The sequence below is a fragment of the Cetorhinus maximus genome, chromosome 1 (assembly GCF_964194155.1).
Source record: "Cetorhinus maximus chromosome 1, sCetMax3.hap1.1, whole genome shotgun sequence".
NCBI lineage: Eukaryota > Metazoa > Chordata > Chondrichthyes > Lamniformes > Cetorhinidae > Cetorhinus > Cetorhinus maximus.
This window is the reverse complement of record NC_135879.1, coordinates 243851914-243871399: the sequence shown is the minus strand read 5'-3', so window position 1 is coordinate 243871399 and position 19486 is coordinate 243851914. Positions and strand designations below refer to the sequence as shown.

The following is a 19486-nucleotide window of genomic DNA, read 5'->3' as shown; positions in this document are numbered from 1 at the left end:
GAGGCAACATACCATCCTGGAGTTATGTCTATGGCCGCAGAAACGCCTGTCTGTTCCTCTAACTACAGAATCCCCTACCACTATAGCACTTCCACTCTTCCACCTCCCCTCCTATGCAGCGGAGCCATCTGTGGTGCCACAAACTTGGATCTTACTCCAATTCTCTGAGGAACCATCTCGCTCAGCAGTATCCAAAATGGAAAAGTGGTTAGAGTGCAAGATACCCTTGGGGAATTCCTGCACTACCGGCCTGTTTCTCTTTGATACCCTGGCAGTCACCCTCTCTGCCTGTGTACTTCTTAGCTGCGGTGTGACCTCCTCTCTAAATGTGCTATCCACCTAATCCTCAGCCTTGCGGATGAACCACAGCGATTCCAGCCGCGGCTCAGGTTCCGCAACCCAGAACTCAAGCTTCTGCAGCTGGTGACACTTACAGATGAGGGCACTTTGTGCTTGCACAACTTCCCACATTCCGCAGGATGCACACTCCACATGGCCGAGCTGCAGTGACATACTTTAAACTTTATATAAAGTGTTTACTCACTTGTCACTCACCAATCGTCTCCTCCTCTCCCTCTTGCGCTCTATATGAAGTCTCGCAGCTCTCCCTCTCGTGCTCTTTATGAAATCTCACTGCTCTTTCCCTCTCCCACCTCTTTATGAAGTCTTGCTGCTCTCTCCCTCTTGCACTCTATATGAAGTCTCACTGCTCTTTCCCTCTCGCAACTCCTTATGAAGTCTCGCTGCTCTGTCCCTCTGCCCGCCCTTGGGCCTGTTGAGGCACTTAAGTAACGAATTAAGAGACACTGAAACGCCTCATCCCACTCCTGCCTCTATTTGACCTGTGGCAGGGAGAGGCCCAGGTCAAGCAGGTAGCCCGTGGCTTTTATTGGGCAGGCCGTGTTCCCCGTCCACCTGACTAAAATGTCAGTTGGGAGGACACGAACAAAAAAAGCTGGCTACCCCTTGACCATTTTATATTTGATGGGATATTAATTGGCTCAGGGTGAAACTTCAGCCTCCATCTGGGAGAAAGTCCCTCCTTAGAGAGCTGCTGGCCAATCCAGCAGCACCAGGTATGAACAGAGGTCACTGCTAGGACTATAGCCAGTCCCCAAACAAGAGGTGGTTATGGATGTCAGATAAAAGGTAAGCCAGAGGTATTGGCAGGGTCTGGCTGCAAGCCCCAGTGAGGGGATTGGAGGGCGGGTCAGTTTTGGGAGGGGTGATCCCTCCAACGGGCAGAGGCCACCCCCAAAGCAGGCTCCCCCCAACCCTTCCCCGACACCAGCCAAACCAGTAAAAGCCACCGGGCTACCTGCCTGACCTGGGCCTTCCCCTGCCACAGGTCAAATAGTGGGATGAGGCACTTAAGTGGCTATTAATTTGTTATTTAAGTGCCTTAACAGGTGCAAGGATGGGCAGGGTCCCTATCACATCCTGGGAGACAGGTTGGGGGTGGGCGGGAAGGCAGCAGACAGCAGGCACACTGTTTTACAAAACAAAAACAGAATTACCTGGAAAAACTCAGCAGGTCTGGCAGCATCGGTGGAGAAGAAAAGAGTTGACGTTTCGAGTCCACATGACCCTTCAACAGAACTGAATGTAGTTAGGAGAGGGGTGAAATATAAGCTGGTTTAAGGCGGGGGGGGCAGAGGGAGAGAAGTTGAGGGTGGGGTGGTTGTAGGGACAAGCAAGCAGTGATAGGAGCAGATAATCAAAAGATGTCACAGACAAAAGGATCAAAGAGGTGTTGAAGGTGGTGATATTATCTAAGAAAAGTGCTAATTAAGAATGGATGGCAGGACACTCAAGGTACAGCTCTAGTGGGGGTGGGATGGAAAGACTAACAAGGTATTAGTTGTAGATTTAAAAATAATGGAAATAGGTGGGAAAAGAAAAATCTATATAAATTATTGAAAAAAACAAAAGGGAGGGGGAAGAAACGGGGTGGGGATGGGGGGAGGGAGTTTAAGATCTAAAGTTGTTAAATTCAATATTCAGCCCGGAAGGCTGTAAAGTGCCTAGTCGGAAGATGAGGTGCTGTTCCTCCAGTTTGCGTTGGGCTTCACTGGAACAATGCAGCAAGCCAAGGACAGACATGTGGGCAAGAGAGCAGGGTGGAGTGTTAAAATGGCAAGCGACAGGGAGGTTTGGGTCTTTCTTGTGGACAGACCGCAGGTGTTCTGCAAAGCGGTCGCCCAGTTTGCGTTTGGTCTCTCCAATGTAGAGGAGACCGCATTGGGAGCAACGAATGCAGTAGACTAAGTTAGGGGAAATGCAAGTGAAATGCTGCTTCACTTGAAAGGAGTGTTTGGGCCCTTGGATGGTGAGGAGAGAGGAAGTGAAGGGGCAGGTGTTGCATCTTCTGCGTGGGCATGGGGAGGTGCCATAGGTGGGGGTTGAGGAGTAGGGGGTGATGGAGGAGTGGACCAGGGTGTCCCGGAGGGAATGATCCCTACGGAATGCCGCCGGGGGGGTGAAGGGAAGATGTGTTTAGTGGTGGCATCCTGCTGGAGTTGGCGGAAATGGCGGAGGATGATCCTTTGAATGCGAAGGCTGGTGGGGTGATAAGTGAGGACAAGGGGGACCCTATCGTGTTTCTGGGAGGGAGAAGAGGGCGTGAGGGCGGATGCGCGGGAGATAGGCCGGACACGGTTGAGGGCCCTGTCAACGACCGTGGGTGGAAAACCTCGGTTAAGGAAGAAGGAGGACATGTCAGAGGAACTGTTTTTGAAGGCAGCGTCATCAGAACAGATGCGACGGAGGCGAAGGAACTGAAAGAATGGGATGGAGTCTTTACAGGAAGCGGGGTGTGAGGAGCTGTAGTCGAGATAGCTGTGGGAGTCGGTAGGCTTGTAATGGATATTGGTGGACAGTCTATCATCAGAAATTGAGACAGAGAGGTCAAGGAAGGGTAGAGAAGTGTCAGAGATGGACCATGTGAAAATGATGGAGGGGTGGAGATTGGAAGCAAAATTAATAAATTTTTCCAGGTCCTGACGAGAGCATGAAGCAGCACCGAAGTAATCATCGATGTACTGGAGAAAGAGTTGTGGGAGGGGGCCGGAGTAGGACTGGAACAAGGAATGTTCCACATACCCCATAAAGAGACAAGCATAGCTGGGGCCCATGTGGGTACCCATAGCCACACCTTTTATTTGGAGGAAGTGAGAGGAGTTAAAGGAGAAATTGTTCAGTGTGAGAACAAGTTCAGCCAGACGGAGGAGAGTAGTGGTGGATGGGGATTGTTCGGGCCTCTGTTCAAGGAAGAAGCTAAGGGCCCTCAGACCATCCTGGTGGGGGATGGAGGTGTAGAGGGATTGGACATCCATGGTGAAGAGGAAGCAGTTGGGGCCAGGGAACTGGAAATTGTTGATGTGACGTAAAGTGTCAGAGGAATCACGGATGTAGGTGGGAAGGGACTGGACAAGGGGAGAGAGAAGGGAGTCAAGATAACGAGAAATGAGTTCCGTGGGGCACTAACAGGCTGACACGATCAGTCTGCCGGGACAGTTCTGTTTGTGGATTTTGGGTAGGAGGTAGAAGCGGGCTGTCCGAGGTTGGGCGACTATCAGGTTGGAAGCTGTGGGAAGAAGATCTCCAGTGGAGATGAGGTCAGTGACAGTCCTGGAAACAATGGCTTGATGTTCCGTGGTGGGGTCATGGTTCAGGGAGAGGTAGGAGGAAGTGTCTGCGAGTTGACGCTCAGCCTCTGCGAGGTAGAGGTCAGTGCGCCAGACAACAACAGCACCACCCTTGTCAGCAGGTTTGATGACAATGTTGGGGTTGGACCTGAGAGAACGGAGTGCAGTAAGTTCAGAGAGAGACAGGTTAGAGTGGGTGAGAGGAGCAGAGAAATTGAGACGGCTAATGTCACGCTGACAGTTCTCAGTGAAAAGATCAAGAGAAGGTAAGAATCCAGAGGGAGGTGTCCAGGTGGAGGGACAATATTGGAGGTGGGTGAAAGGATCCGTTGAACGGGTAGAGGACTCCTGCCCAAAGAAGTGAGCACGGAGACGAAGACGGCGGAAGAAGAGTTCAGCATCGTGCCGAGCCCGAAATTCATTGAGATGAGGGCGTAAGGATATGAAACTAAGTCCTTTGCTGAGCACTGAACGTTCAGCATCGGAGAGGGGAATGTCATGGGGTGTAGTGAATACGCGGCTGGGGCTGGGATTAGAAGATGGGGTGGGGACGGAGGGACAAGCAGGGGTGGAGGGTCCCAGATGGGTGTTGGTGTCGATGAGTTGTTGAAGCTTGCGTTCCTTAGCACTTGAGAGAAAGAGAAAAAGTTTCTTGTTGAGGCGTCGGATGAGGCGAAGAATAAAATGAAACTGGGGGCACGTGCAGCTTTGAAAAAGGGTGCGGCGGTGCTGCTGGAGGGAGAGGTCGAGTGTGTTCATATGGCGGCGCATGGCACTGAGTGTGGATCTCAGAATGCGACGGGAACAGCAGTCCGAGAAACGTTTTATGTCCCGGAGATACCTGTAATCCTGGGTGGGTTCGAAACAAGAGGGATGGAATTTCAGTTGAAATCCACGTGGGGTGAGTCAGAGACGGAGACAGTCACTGAGAAAGGAAATATGGCTGTGAATTACAAGCCTCCCTGCCTTCAAATACCAACAGGGGAGCATAAAATTCAGTCCTATGGGTGGGTTGCAGATCATCTGTGGGTGAAGAAGGAAATTGGGAGCCAATCTGATTTGTCATTCAATCTCAAGATTATATTGGATGCAAACAATTTCTTAATATCACAGAATTGTTATGGTGTAGCAGGAGGCCATTCGGCCCATCGTGCCTGCACCAGCTCTCTGAGCATTTTAACTTAGTGCCAATCTCCTGCCTTTTCCCCGTAACCCTGCACGTTGTTTCTACTTAAATAATCATCTATTGCCCTCTTGAATGCCTCAATTGAACCTGCCTCCACCACACTTCCAGGCAGTACCCTAACTACTTGCTGTGTGAAAAAGTTTTCTCTCACCTCATATTTGCTTCTTTTGCAAAACACTTTAAAATTGTGCCCTCTCGTTCTTGATCCATTTGCGAGCGGGAACAGTTTTTCCCTCTCTACTCTGTCCAGACCCCTCATGATTATGAAAACTTCTACTAAATCTCCTTTTAGCCTTCTCCTCTCCAAGGAAAACAGTGCCAACTTCTCCAATCTTTCCTCATAACTGAAGTGTCTCCTTATATAAAGTTTGGCTAATTGGCTGTATGAAGAGTGGGAGTTTACCTGTGAGGGAGCGGAGCGTCTGTATAAAGAGCGGAGCAGTGTTTACCTGTGAGGGAGCGGAGCGTCTGTATAAAGAGCGGAGCAGTGTTTACCTGTGAGGGAGCGGAGCGTCTGTATAAAGAGCGGAGCAGTGTTTACCTGTGAGGGAGCCGGTTCTCACCCAGACACTCGGCAGCGCTGGAATTTGAAAGCAGTGATGTCAGGACAAGGGAGAGAGCTGATTGGTAGGTGGTGGGTAAGTTTTTTTTTCCACTTTAAAGCAACATTACATAAGGTAAGAGTCTCAACATTTTCCTTTTAAACTAAATAGTTTTCTACTTGGCTTAAACTTAAGCAAATAGACTTTTAATTAAAAACAAACAATAAGTATGGCAAGGGAGCTCAGTCCCATGTGTTGTACAACCTGCAGCTTGTGGGAATTCTTCGACACTGCTTGCAGTCTGGATGACCACATGTGCAGGAAATGCCACCAGCTTGACCAGCCTGAGCAACGGGTTTTGGTCCTTGAGTATCAGCTGGAGACACAGCTGAGGGTTACATGGATTACAGACTGAGGGTTACATGGATTACAGGTTGAGGGTTACATGGAAAGAACATTTTTGGATGTGGTCACTCCACACCTTAAGGAAGTGCAGTCAGAGAGGGAATGGGTGACCACCAGTCAGAAGAAGGGAGGCAGGCAGGTAGTCAGGAAAGCCCCAGAGCGCACCTCACTCAAGTACCATTTTTCTGTGTTGGAAAATGGTGAGGGTGAAGGTTCCTCTGGAGAGTGCAGCCAATCAAGTTCATGACACTGTGGGTGGCTCAGCTGCACAAGGGGGGAGGAGTAAGAGTGCCAGTGCAATAGTGGTAGGAGACTCAATAGTGAGGGGTGCAGACAGGCACTTCTGCGGCCGTAGACATGACTCCAGGATGGTATGTTGCCTCCGTGGTGCCATGGTCAAGGATGTTACAGAGCTGCTGCAGGGTATTCTGAATGGGGATGGCGAACAGTCAGAGGTTGTGGTTCACATTGGTACCAACGACATAAGTAGAAAGAGGGTGGACGTCCTGCAACAAGAATTTAGGGAGCTAGGTAGCAGATTAAAAAGCAGGACCTCAAAGGTTGTAAACTCTTGGTTACTCCCTGTGCCACGTGCTAGTGAGTATAGAAATAGGAGGATAGAGAGGATGAATGTGTGGCTGATAAGATGGTGCAGGAGGGAGGGCTTTAGTTTCCTGGATCACTGGGTCTGTTTCTGGCCAAGGTGGGGCCTGTACAAGTCGGACAGGTTGCATCTGAACCGGAATGGGACCAACATCCTTGCAGGGAGGTTTGCTATTGCTGTTGAGGGGGGTGGTTAAACTAATTTGGCAGGGGGATGGGATACAGAGTGGAGGTACAGTAGGGGGTGATGCACAGCCAAATAGAAGAGAACCTAAATCAGTCTGGAAGGCAGAGCAAATATAGACCTGTAAAGGCACAAGGGAATAATGTAAGGCCGGTTTGCATCTATTTTAATACAAGGAGTCTTACAAATAAGGCAGATGAATTGAGGATGTTGAGTAACACATGGGAATATTGTTGCTATCAGAGACATGGTCGAGGGAAGGGTAGGACTGGCAACTCAATCTTCCAGGGTATAGAATCTTCAGTCGTGATGGAGCTGTATAAAGTATGGTAGGCCACATCTGGAATACTGTGTGCATTTCTGCTCGCTACACTATCGGGAGGATGTGATTGCACTGGAGAGGATGCAGAGGAAATTCGCCAGGATGTTGGCTGGGTTGGAGCATTTCGGCTATGAAGAGAGGCTGGATAGGCTAGGGTTGTATTCCTTAGAGCAGAGAAGGCTGAGAGGGGACCTGATAAAGGTATACAAACGTATGGGGGGCATTGATAGGGTAGATAGGAAGAAACTTTTTCCCTTAGCGGAGGTGTCAATAACCAGGGGGCATAGATTTAAGGTAAGGGGCAGGAGGTTTAGAGGGGATTTGAGAAAAGATTTTTTCACCCAGAGGGTGGTTGGAATCTGGAACACACTGCCTGAGAGGGTGGTAGAGGCAGGAACCCTCACAACATTAAAGAAGTATTTAGATGAGCACTTGTAACACCATAGCATACAGGGCTACGGGCCAAGTGCTGGAAAATGGGACTAAAATAGAAGGTGCTTGATGGCCGGCATGATGGGCTGAAGGGCCTGTTTCTGTGCTGTATAACTCTATGACTCTATGTCCCTGGAACCATTCTTGTAAACCTCTTCTGCGAGGTTTTTCTCACCAATGCGTTCACATCCTTCCTATAGTGTGGTGCCCAGAACTGTACACAATACTCCAGCTGAGGTCTAACCAGTGTCTTATATAAGTTCATCATAACCTCCCTGCTCTTGTACTCTATGCCCCTATTAATGAAGCCTAGGATACTGTATGCTTTAGAAACAGCTCTCTCTACCTGTCCTGCCACCTTTAATGACTTATGTACATATATTCCCAGGTCTCTCTGCTCCTGCACACCCTTTAGAATAGAATCCTTTATTTTATACTGTCTCCCCATGTTCTTTGTACCAAAGTGTATCACCTCACACTTCTCTGCATTGAACTTCATCTGCCACCTATCTGCCCACTCCACCAATGTCCTTTTGAAGGTCTACACTGTCCTCCTCACAGTTTACAATCCTCCCAAGTTTTGTGCCATCCGCAAACTTTGAAATTGTCCCCTGCACACCAAGATCTAGATCATTTATATATATCAGGAAGAGCAAGGGTTCCAATACCGACTCCTGGGGAACTCCACTACAAACCTTCTTCCAGCCCAAAAAATACCCATTAACCATTACCCTCTGTTTCCTATCCCTCAGCCAATTTTGTACCCACGTTGCTTCTGTCCCTTTTATTCCATGACCTATAACTTTCCTCACAAGTCTGTTGTGCTGTTGTGTGGCACTGTATTGAACGCCTTTTGGAAGTCCATATACACCACATCGACAGCCTTGCCCTCGTCAACCATCTTGGTTACCTCTTCAAAAAATTCCAGCAAGTTAGTTAGACACAATTTTCCTGTAACAAATCCATGCTGACTCTTCCGAATCAATCCACGTTTTTCCATGTGACTATTAATTCTATCTCGAATAATACCTCCTTATCAATTTTAAACCTTTCTAGTGAATCAGTTTCCTTCTATTTTCAATGTTTTTTAAACTGTTGAGGGGATGTGGGCCACAGTGACAAAGCATTTAATCTCCATCACTAGTTGCCTCGAGGGCATTAAAGTTCGACAGCTAGGGCAGAATCGCCCCAGATTTTCACTAAGTGCGATAGCAGGCGGGTACAACAATACAAGCAATGGTGGCTTTTCACGCCGTATCATCCCAAACTCGCCACATTAATTATGAATTCGCAGGAAACAGGCCATTTGCATGGCGAGCGGGCTCTCATTCGCCCACCACACCATCATCTCGTCGCTTGATCAGAGAATTTTAACGGCACAGAAGGAGGCCATTCGGCCCATTGTGTCTGCACCGGCTCTCCAAATGAGCATTATGACCTAGTGCCATTGCCCTGCCTTTTCCCTGCACATTGTTTCTATTCAAATAATCATCCAATATCCTCTTGAATGCCTCAATTGAACCTGCCTCCACCACACTTCCAGGTAGTGCATTCCAGACCCGAACTTCTCATGTGAAAAAGTTTTCTCTTGCGTCACATTTGCATCTTTGCAAATCGCTTTAAATCTGTGCCCTCTTGTTCTTTTACGAGTGGGAACAGCTTCTCCCTATCTACTCTGTCCAGCCCCCTCATGATTTTGAACATCTCTGTCAAATCTCCTCTTAGCCTCTTCTCTCCAAGGAGAACGTTACCCTCATCGACCTTTTCTGTTACCTCTTCAAAAAACTCCAGCAAGTTAGTTCATCATGCTGGACGCCATATTTTAAATGCAGCTGTGCACACACTTCTCAGTGCTTCCAGCCCAGGACTGCTGCAAAGAAGACATGGCCCTGATAGCCAAAAATACTGCAGCCCCCAGGTTCAGTGACGTGTCCCTTGGGCGCCTTTTGGGCGCAGTGGAGGCTCGCTGTGATGTCCTCTACCCCCGTTCTGTCCACAGGAGGGGCAGCAACATCACTAACCCGGATTGGGAGTCGGTGGCAGCGGTGGTCAGCGCCAACATCCTGCAGAAGAGGACAGCCATCCAGTGCTGCAAGAGATTGAATGATCTCCTCCATTCTGCCAGGGTAAGTCACTCTTCTTATCGCTCTCAACTCACACACTCACAACCCATCACACATCCACAGGGCGTTCACTCACTGCCAGTTCAAGGGACATCACCATTCACTCTCTCACACATGCTTTCATTGTCCTCATCCCATCCATGGGACCACTCACCACCCACACATGCCAGGCATACTTATCATCTGGCCTGGCAGGTGTCCTTCTTACACTCTCTCCATTTCTAATGATGCAGGAAAGCTGGCACAGAAGAGGGCGAGGTCGCAGACCGGTGGAGGAGTGTCTGAAATCAAGGTCCTCACGGACTCCGAAAACACAGCCATCCAGCTAGCCAGCGAGGATCTGGACCGGTCCTGTGCTGACGGTGAGGTCGGCGCTGCTCTACCAAGTGAAGATCCAGCAGTGCAACATCCAGCAGACAACCACACTGTGAGTGATGTATTCTCTTTCACAGGCCACTGCCATGCGCTAATTATCTCTCCCTGCTTTCACAGGCACATCTGGGAAACAGCCGACAGAGTCCACAACCCACAGCCTCCAATCAAGCCCCAAAGAAACCTCTGAAGAGGAATCTGAAGGCACTCCCCTTGAAGTCCTGTCACAGCGCTCACCCACACCCTCCACCAGCGCAGAGACACACACACCTCGGTGGGACCTAGCTTTAGAGTAGCCTTGGGATCACAATCTGGTGAGCACATCACACTGTCTGATCCACAGCAGGTGGCAGCAGGGACTTCCGCCACTGGGAGGACTGCTGGAGGCCAGAAATTTGCGGAGTCCGAGTCAGATGACGAGCCTCTGGACTCGGTCATGTCACAGTTGCTGGAGCTGCAAAGGCAAGCTCAGGAACATCAGGAAGGGATGTCCGCTGTATTCCTCAGATTGCAAGGCACGATGGAGGAGATCGTTCGCTTTCAGGTGGAGGTGATAGCGCCGGCATGCCAACGCACAGAGGTCAACACTGGGAGACCTTGGTCCAGGACGTCGCTCCTGCACTGCTGCACGGGCTAAACTCCATCACTGAAGCCATAGATGGCTTCCAACAGTGTCAATGCAAGACAGGTGCGGGTAAGCTCGATCGCACTGCTGCTACCCCTTCTCCTCAAGGAGTCAGCCAGGGACTGTCGGGAACCCATTGGGAGGAGGATCAGCAGCTGTCTGGCCCATCCGAATCCCCTCTTCCTGTGACCTCAGCAGCTCCAGCTCCACAGGCTGAGGAGGGTGTCACTGCCACACAGCAGGACCCTGAAAGCAGGCCGGGACCCTCGAGGTCTCGGACCTCCAGAGGACGCCTGTCAAGGTCATCACAGACAGGGCGTAGCAGTCAGCAGGCTGCCTCCACCTCCGCTGTGGATGTCCAGGGAGCACCAAGATGTAGCGGCAGGGTTAGGAAAGTTAAGATGATGTAGTTGCACAGCCTGGGCAGGGGTGTTAATCACTAATACATAATGTTCGCTATTGCAAATAAACTCCCAACAGTGCCTCCCTGCCTATGGCTCCTTGTTCTCATGAGCAGTGTTCGTGTCACTCAGATGTGGTTCCTGCACAAGATAAAGGCAGGTGTGTCAGTCCAGGGTCTCTTCCCTGTGCTTTGTGCAGCCTTTGACCAGTGATGGTCCGGCCTCACACTCCCTGGGCACATTAATGATACCTGCACCTCAATGGTGCTTATCATTACTGCCAGAATGTCATGGGCAGGTGTCACAGAGTCCTCTCATTCTCTCTGTGTGCTCTCACTACCTTTAAGGTGGGGCTGGCCCTCATCTCTTCAGCATCTGTGACCAGTGACTCTGTGCTCGTGAAGGGGTCAGGTGCTGAAGGTGGGCAAAGGATCAGAGGCTTTTAAGGTTTCATGGCTGTGTCTCTATGATAGGACGCTGATTACAGAGCGCAAACAAGCTGCCCTCAGACAGACAGGAGTCAGACATCCTCAGAGGCTATGTGAAGATTTATAGAGTGTTCTCACTGCATGACATGGTCATGCTCCTGTAATCGAGCGACTAATAGGGCCTCCACTGTGTCTCCAGGGCAAGAGCATTATCACAGAGAGTATCTGCGCTGCCATAAGCCAGGCTGGAGTCAAACATTCATAGATGTAATGGGAGGATCTTATGGTGTTTCCTCACTGCATGTCGTCATCATCCTCCCTCCAAGTGCAGCCTGCCAAGTGCACGCCTTTTATATGCTGTCGTGAAACACGTTGGCGTGCAATCACGCCAAGGTGGGCAGACGATCCAGCAAGGGGGGGGGGGCATGAATCTGGTGGGCTAGCCTTATAATGATATGCAGATGTATTACAATGATGGGGGGAAACACGGGCTGAGCGGACGATCGCAAACTGGTTTTACGATGTCGTGAAGCTGATTTTTGGCCTTCTCGCCATATTGTCCGCTCACGGCACCGAACACGCTCGATGCCAACGGGCACAGATGATCCTGCCCGTAGTGTGGGGCTGCAGTCACCTGCAGGTCAAACCAGGTAAGAGTATCAGATTCTCTTTCATGAATGAATGAACCAGTTGAGTCTTGGCAACAATCTAGCAGCTTTCACAGTTATTTTTTTGGGCACGGAATTAACAGCTCAGCAGCTCGATTCCCCAAAATCGTTTGGCCGAGACCTAAACCCCTCTGCATTATTTGTCCAGTAACAGCGTTTAGGCCATTGTAATTCTTTATATTGGTATCTTGATACCAGATGGGGACTACAGTACAGGAGGCTGACTGTGCAGGGATCAGTACACAATCCCTGACAGTTCCCCACAAATCAAAGTGAAAAAAAAAACACAGCTGCACAGCCACGAACAAAACAGCTGCCCACACCTGCAAGGACTGCAGTGTGGAGGCAGGATGGTGTCGGGGGATGGTTGTCATATTTGAGGGCAAACAGATAACAGCATATGTTTCAAAACAAACATTGCAGAGGATTGCTCCTCATAATTTGATCTGGAAAGAGCAGTCATCATCACAGAAGCTAACCCAACAGTATATAAGGCTTCAGGCATATAGTATTAAATGCACCAGTTGTGTATTATATAATGCTTCAGATATGAACAATATAACTCATCAGATATGTACTATTGAATAGCTCAGGTTTGCATTCTTGAACACATAAGGTATGTAATATTGAACACATATGTTATGTACCATTGAACATGCCAGGTATGCACTGCTGAAGAGTGCATTTTTATATCGCTGAACTTGGGTTTGTCTCAACATTTGGCTGCTGCTGCTCTGTGTACTTGGCTCAGTGATACTGCAGGTCACCACAGCATCCAAATAAGGCTGAATTCGGGTTACTAGTGTTGGCTAGAAATATTCCAGGAGAGTTCATCATCTGACCTCCTGATTCAAATGGCACCTTCATCCTCATGATGTCCCACAGCCAACTGGCAAGTGAATGGATTGGATAATTTCTGATTTGTTAGTCAAACAGCATTTTTCTGTCATCTCCAGTGCTATTCTACCAATATACAGAAGTCTTAGGGTGCTAAAAAGCCCCTATTTTTTTTCTTCTGGATCCCTTGGAGCAGCATCTTGGAAATTAAACTTCGATTTCTGGAAGGTCCAGCACAATCTTGGAGGGCTGGCAACCTGAGCCTGAGTATATATTTTCTTTATTCTTTGTGGGCATCGCTGGCAAGGCCAGCATTTGTTGCCCATCCCAAATTGCCCTTGAACTGAGTAGCTTGCCGACCATTTCAGAGAACAGTTAGAGTCAACCACGTCGCTATGGGTCTGGAGTCACATGTAGGCCAGACCAAGTGAGGATGGCAGATTTCCTTCCCTAAAGGGCATGAGTGAACCAGATGGGTTTTTACAACAAAAGAAATATTTATCATCATCACCATCTCTGAAACTAGCTTTCAATTCCAGATTTATTCATTGAATTCAAATTTCACCAGCTGCCATGGTGGGATTTGAACCATTGTCTAGAGAAAAAGCCTGGGCCTCAGGATTGTTAGACAAGTGACGTTACCGTTATGCCACCATCTCCCCTGATGCCACTGCCTGGTTGCTCCCTTCTCAGACGTTGTGTCTTCCCTGTGTTTAATTCACATTACAATATTTTATTATTGATGATTGTTTTGTTTGCTAATGTACTGGCATCTTGCACTGGGCAACAGATTTCATCAGGAACTATAACATCAATCAGGACTGCCAAGACTCAAGCCCTCCAAGACCTCTGTAACCTCCTCTAACCCAACAACTCTCCAATACCACTGCATTCTGCCTATTCTGGCCTCTTGTGCATCCCCAATTTTCTTCCCTCCACTACTGGTAGTCATGCTTTCAGTTCTCTAGGCCCTAACCTTCCTCAGCCTTTCTGCTTCTCTCTCCTCCTATAAGATGTGCCCTAAAACCTACCACTTTTACTGAGGTTTTGGTCACCTGTCCTAATATATCCATCGATAACGCTACTGTGAAGTGTTTTTGGGCCTTTTAATACGTTAAAGGTGCTACACAAATGCAAATTGTTGTTGCCACAGAATATTTCCAAAGCAGACCGAACGCAGAACTTAATGATATTGTGATCACTGTTTCACAGATGCTTGCCCACGGAAATGTCTTCCGTTTAATTTCCTAGAATGAAAAGGAAGTATTTGCATTCCTGTAAGCATTTCATGACCTCAGGAAATCCCAAAGTGCTTTACAGCCAATGAAGGAGTTTTAAAGAGTAGTCATTGTTGTAATGTGAAGAGGCAAATGTAGACAGAAAACAGAGAGAGCAAGGCAAACAAAAGCAGATAAGAGCGAGGGAAGGCAAGATAGTTGCAGAAAGGAAATGGGAAAATAGTTGGACAAAATGTGAGAAAGGGGAGAAAACAGTTAAACAGAAAGTGAGAGAGGCAAAGAGAGGGAAGGACAAAGTCTTCTTCTTCTTAGGCAATCCCTCAGGGATCGAGGATAACTTGCTCTCACTCTGGTTAGGTGGGTTCTCAGATGGCTGCTAAGTCCAATGCATGATCTGAAAACTCTTACATATGTGGGGCAGGTGGTGCTTGGAGGGTTGGGTAGATGAGTTATTGGGAGGTTTGTGCGCTCTCTCTGACACCTTGATTTTGCCTGTGTGTGTTCCCAACAAAGTCTCGCGATGTGAACGGTGCCTTCCTGAATGAACCTTCTTCATTTTGGTTGGTCATAAACCATAAGTTGGCGGGGATGGTTGACCCTTTTCATGGATGCTTTGCAGATACCTCTAAAGCATTTCTGCTGTCCTCCTGGGAGTGCCCTGCCATGACTGCATTCCGAGTTGAAGAGTTGCTTCAAGGGTCTGGTGTCAGGCATATGAATGAAACATCCTAGCCAGTGGAGCTGGTTTTGAGTGATTAGCTCCTCAATGGTGGACATGTTGGTTTGGGAGAGGATGCTGCTGTTGGACTGCCTTTCTTGCCACTGGATTTGGAGGATCTTGTGAAGGCACCGCTGGTGATACTTCTCAGTGGCATGAGGTAGGTTGTCCAAGTCTCTGAAGCGTATAGGTGTGTAGGAATCACTGCTGTCCGGTAAACCATGGCCTTCGTCTCGAGAGTGAGGTCCTGGTCCTCAAACAGTCTTTTCCTCAGTCGGCTGAAGGCTGGCAAATGGGAGGTGGTGATAAATTTGTCACCGATGGCTATGCAAGGAACAGCACCAACCACTGTACATAGCCTTTTTTGAACTCACGAAAGCCTTTGACGTTGTCAACAGTGAAGGTTTACGCAGTATTCTCCTCAAATTTGGCCCCCCTCAGAAATTTGTTGCCATCCTCCTCCTACTCCACGATGACGTGCAAGCCATGATCCTCACCAATGGAACCACCACAGACTCTATCTCAATGAAGTTTGGGGTCAAAGAAGGCTACATCATTGCACCAACCCTCTTCTCCATCTTCTTCACTGCAATACTGCACCTCACCTCCAGCAAATTACCACAGATGGGAAGATAATTTAAGAAAGAGACAGAAAACTGTTCAACCTACACTAACTTCAATCCATAGCCAAAATCACTCCAACTTCAGTGACTGAGCTTCAGTGTGCAGATGACGTTTTTTTGTGCACTCCCTCAGAAATTGAGTTCCAGGTCATGGTCAACTCCTTCTCTGAAACATATCAGAAAATAAGCCTTTCACTAAACACCCAGAAAACAAAGGTCTTCTTCCAACCAGCTCCCACAGCATACCATCTGCCCCCATTGATTTGTTTTCATTATTTATGTGTCGCTGGCTAGGCAAGATCATTGGCCAGCTCCAGGAAAATGTAGACTATTTCCATCTCTTGGGAGCCTCCCCTTGACAAAGGCAGACATAGACAACAAAGGACAGAGTAACCAAGTGGCAACACAGAAGCAGATGAGAAAACAGTGAGATGCTGAGAAAGAGAATGTGAGAGTTGTGTGGAAAAAGTGGCAGGGGCAAAGAGGTGGAAACAGAAATATTCACAGGACGAGAGCGAAAGCTATCAGTGAGGAAGTATATGAATTTTTGCATTTTTGCTTTTGTTTAAGTTGACAGTACAAATCTCACGTACCTACAGCAGGGAATGGCACGAACCGTTGGATCAATGAACGGGTGGCAGGGTTAAACCTGTTGGCTTTCTTGATGAAAACGTTTAGGCCGACCTTAAAAGAAAGGAAAGAAAGCCTCAGACAGGGCCTACATTTTATTAAACAAAATAAAAATAAAGTCTCTCATCAAAACCCCATAACCTGGAAGCTGCAAAATTCACTTTCTTTAAAAAAAATGGAAGACAGGTAGGTGGCCGAAGCTTATTGTGCAGGATACTCAAAACAGTGAGAGGGACATGATAAACTGGTAAGAAGTTATTAGGGGAAACCAAAGCTGGGTTTTAAAACCATGTAAGATTATAGGAGGAAAGGAAAAGAGGGAGGGAAGTGAGTAAATTCCAGGTTTGAATCCTAGGAGCTGAGCTCAAGCAGGAGCTTATGTGATAAGCCTTTATTTCGACAGCCAGAACATAGCAGGTAGGAAGAGAAAGTAGGGCAAGGGATTTGGAAGAACACTGACAATAACAATATTATTAGTAAAAGTAAAATGGAAACAGAGAAGAAAGGAAGAGGAGAAACATGAGAGAGATTGATTGATGAGCTCTCTTGTATTTACTGAGTTGTAAAAGAGCAGCTTCAGGCTAGACTTTCACTTTCATCACATTCTCATCTAACACAAGCAAGTCAGCTTTCCTCGTCAAACATTTTATCACTCCCAGACTCTATTTCTCCAAAATCCTCTTCTGTCCTCCATTTCCTCTATTCTTCACTAATACTAACTTGTCTAAAATGTCACTATTTGTATCTTGTGTCAAGCCCTAAATCACTTCAAGCTTCACAGAACTCTACAGGTTTCCAATGCCCAAAAAACTGAATTTAAAATGATTGTCCTTCCATGCTCGCACCCCTCATGTACTGGGCTTGACATTTTAGGAAGGATACCAAGATTTTGGAGAGGTTTACAGTAGAAATTTACTAGAATGTGGAGATGAGGATTTAGTACCAAAGTTTTTATGTTACTGGTCTAGTATTCCAGACGAAAACAGAAACAGAAATACTTGGAAAAACTCAGCAGGTCTGGCAGCATCGGCGGAGAAGAGCACAGTTGACGTTTCAAGTCCTCATGACCCTTCAACAGAACTAAGTAAAAATAGGAAAGGGGTGAAATATAAGCTAGTTTAAGGAGTGGGGGGGGGGTTGTTGGGACAAGAAGCCAGTGATAGGTGGAGATAACCAAAAGATGTCACAGAGAAAAGGACAAAGAGGTGTTGAAGGTGGTCATATTATCTAAAGGAATGTGCTAATTAAGAGTAGACAGCAGGACAAACAAGGTACAGATAGACCTAGTGGGGGTGGGGTGGGGGCAAGGAATACTAAAAAGGCTAAAAGGTAGAGATAAACAATGGGTGGAAATACATTTAAAAATAATGGAAATAGGTGGGAAAAGAAAAATCTATATAAATTATTGGAAAAAACAAAAAGGAGGGGGAAGAAACGGAAAGGGGGTGGGGATGGAGGAGGGAGTTCATCATCTAAAATTGTTGAACTCAATATTCAGTCCGAAAGGCTGTAAAGTGCCTAGTCGGAAGATGAGGTGCTGTTCCTCCAGTTTGCGTTGAGCTTCACTGGAACAATGCAGCAATCCAAGGACAGACATGTGGGCATGAGAGCAGGGTGGAGTGTTGAAATGGCAAGCGACAGGGAGGTCTGGGTAATGCTTGCGGACAGACTGAAGGTGTTCTGCAAAGCGGTCACCCAGTCTGCGTTTAGTCTCTCCAATGTAGAGGAAACCTCATTGGGAGCAACGAATGCAGTAGACTAAGTTGAGGGAAGTGCAAGTGAAATGCTGCTTCACTTGAAAAGAGTGTTTGGGCCCTTGGATGGTGAGGAGAGAGGAAGTGAAGGGGCAGATGTTGCATCTTCTGTGGTTGCATGGGAAGGTGCCATGGGAGGGGGTTGAGGAGTAGGGGATGATGGAGGAGTGGACCAGGGTGTCACAGAGGGAACGATCCCTACGGAATGCCGCCAGGGGGAGGTGAGGGGAAGATGTGTTTGGTGGTGGCATCATGCTGGAGTTGGCGGAAATGGCGGGGGATGATCCTTTGAATGCGGAGGCTGGTGGGGTGATAAGTGAGGACAAGGGGGACCCTATCATGTTTCTGGGAGGGAGGAGAAGGCGTGAGGGCGGATGTGCGGGAGATGGGCCGGACAAGGTTGAGGGCCCTGTCAACCACCGTGGGTGGAAAACCTCGGTTACGGAAGAAGGAGGACATTTCTAGTACTCCAGACGTGCAGACTAATGATCCAGAGACATGGGGAGGGCGGATTTTATGGGGCCTGCAACAGCAGGGAAGGCAGGGTGATGTAATTAGGCGGGAGCTGAAACTTTGCTTTCCTGATGTCAGGTTAAAACTTTGAGATTAACTCAGTGGCATGTTTGTAGCAGGTCGGGCCTCACACCATCCCAAGGCAAGTTCCTACTAGTAATATATTTGCATGCAATGAATACTCATTATATTAAAACTTTTTGTAATTATGTCCTATCTTCATTGTAAGGTCAGCAGCACACGAGAATCTCATGGACACTAATGTGAACATTTAATAAAGGGTGGACACAAGAACACAACATTGTTTCTTCTACAGTAAAGGAAATGTCTCTAACTCCCATGTAACCATGTGTGCCATCTATGAGGCATACCAGTACATTTCGTTTTCTGACTATGCTAGTTTCAAACAAATAACAATGATGCAGACATGAACAAAGTGAAACCAATGAAATATTTACAAGTGAAATTTAAATCTGAAAAACAGAAAGCAACCTTTGTGCTCTCAATAAGTCTTATGTTAATGGCAATGGTGTTCGGGAGGAGAGTACTGGCCGTGATGCAGAGCCTCCCTATTTGTCCAGAAGGCTCTTCTGTAGGCCGTCTGTAGCTGCAGAATGGTCAGCTGATGGCAGGTTTCACCATTGAAAAGCTTCCCCCACTGCCACTTTAAATTTTAATTGTAATTGCATGGGAACCAGCAAAAGGCAAGAGAGTGGATATGCTGCCCCCTTCCTGATCTACTGTTGTGAGTGGCACACCATGGTTAAAATTCCACCCATAAGCTCAAATTCCAGTAGCTGCAAATTCAAATGCAATTAATTCCAAAAATGAATTTGGAATAAGAAGCTACTATCAGTAATAATAGTCATGATATTACTGGATTGTTATTAGAACCAATTTGGTTCACTAAAGTTCTTCAGGATAGGAAATCCACCCTGCCTACCCAGTCTGGCCTATATGTGACTCCAAACCAACAGAAATGAGCTTGCCTCTTAACTGCTCTCCTAAATGGCCTAATAAGTCACTCAGTTGTAGCAAAATTGCTGTGAAAAAGTCTGATATGAGCAAAACTGAATGAATCACTTGGCATAGGCCTGGGCACTAGACACAACAAAGGCTCAGTTAGCCCTGTAAACACTGCAAAGTCCTCCTCACTGACATCTGGAGACTTGTGCTAAAATTGGGAGAGCTGTCCCACAGACTAGTCAAACAATAGCCTGACATACTCACTGAAT

The 19486-nt window shown here is 47.6% G+C and overlaps 1 protein-coding gene across 5 annotated transcripts in view; it reads right to left on the bottom strand.

Annotated features, from left to right (window-relative positions):
* The window catches only part of sfxn5b (sideroflexin 5b), a 276386-nt gene that overhangs the window by 122066 nt on the left and 134834 nt on the right, over positions 1-19486 (bottom strand). For all 5 annotated transcript variants that reach the window (XR_013578416.1, XR_013578417.1, XM_078554987.1 and 2 more), the window contains one exon: positions 15948-16038. Coding sequence is in view for 3 of the 5 variants with exons in the window: in XM_078554987.1 (XP_078411113.1) it covers positions 15948-16038 (91 nt within the window). In the remaining 2 variants the exon portion in view is untranslated. The remainder of the gene's footprint in view (positions 1-15947; positions 16039-19486) is intronic.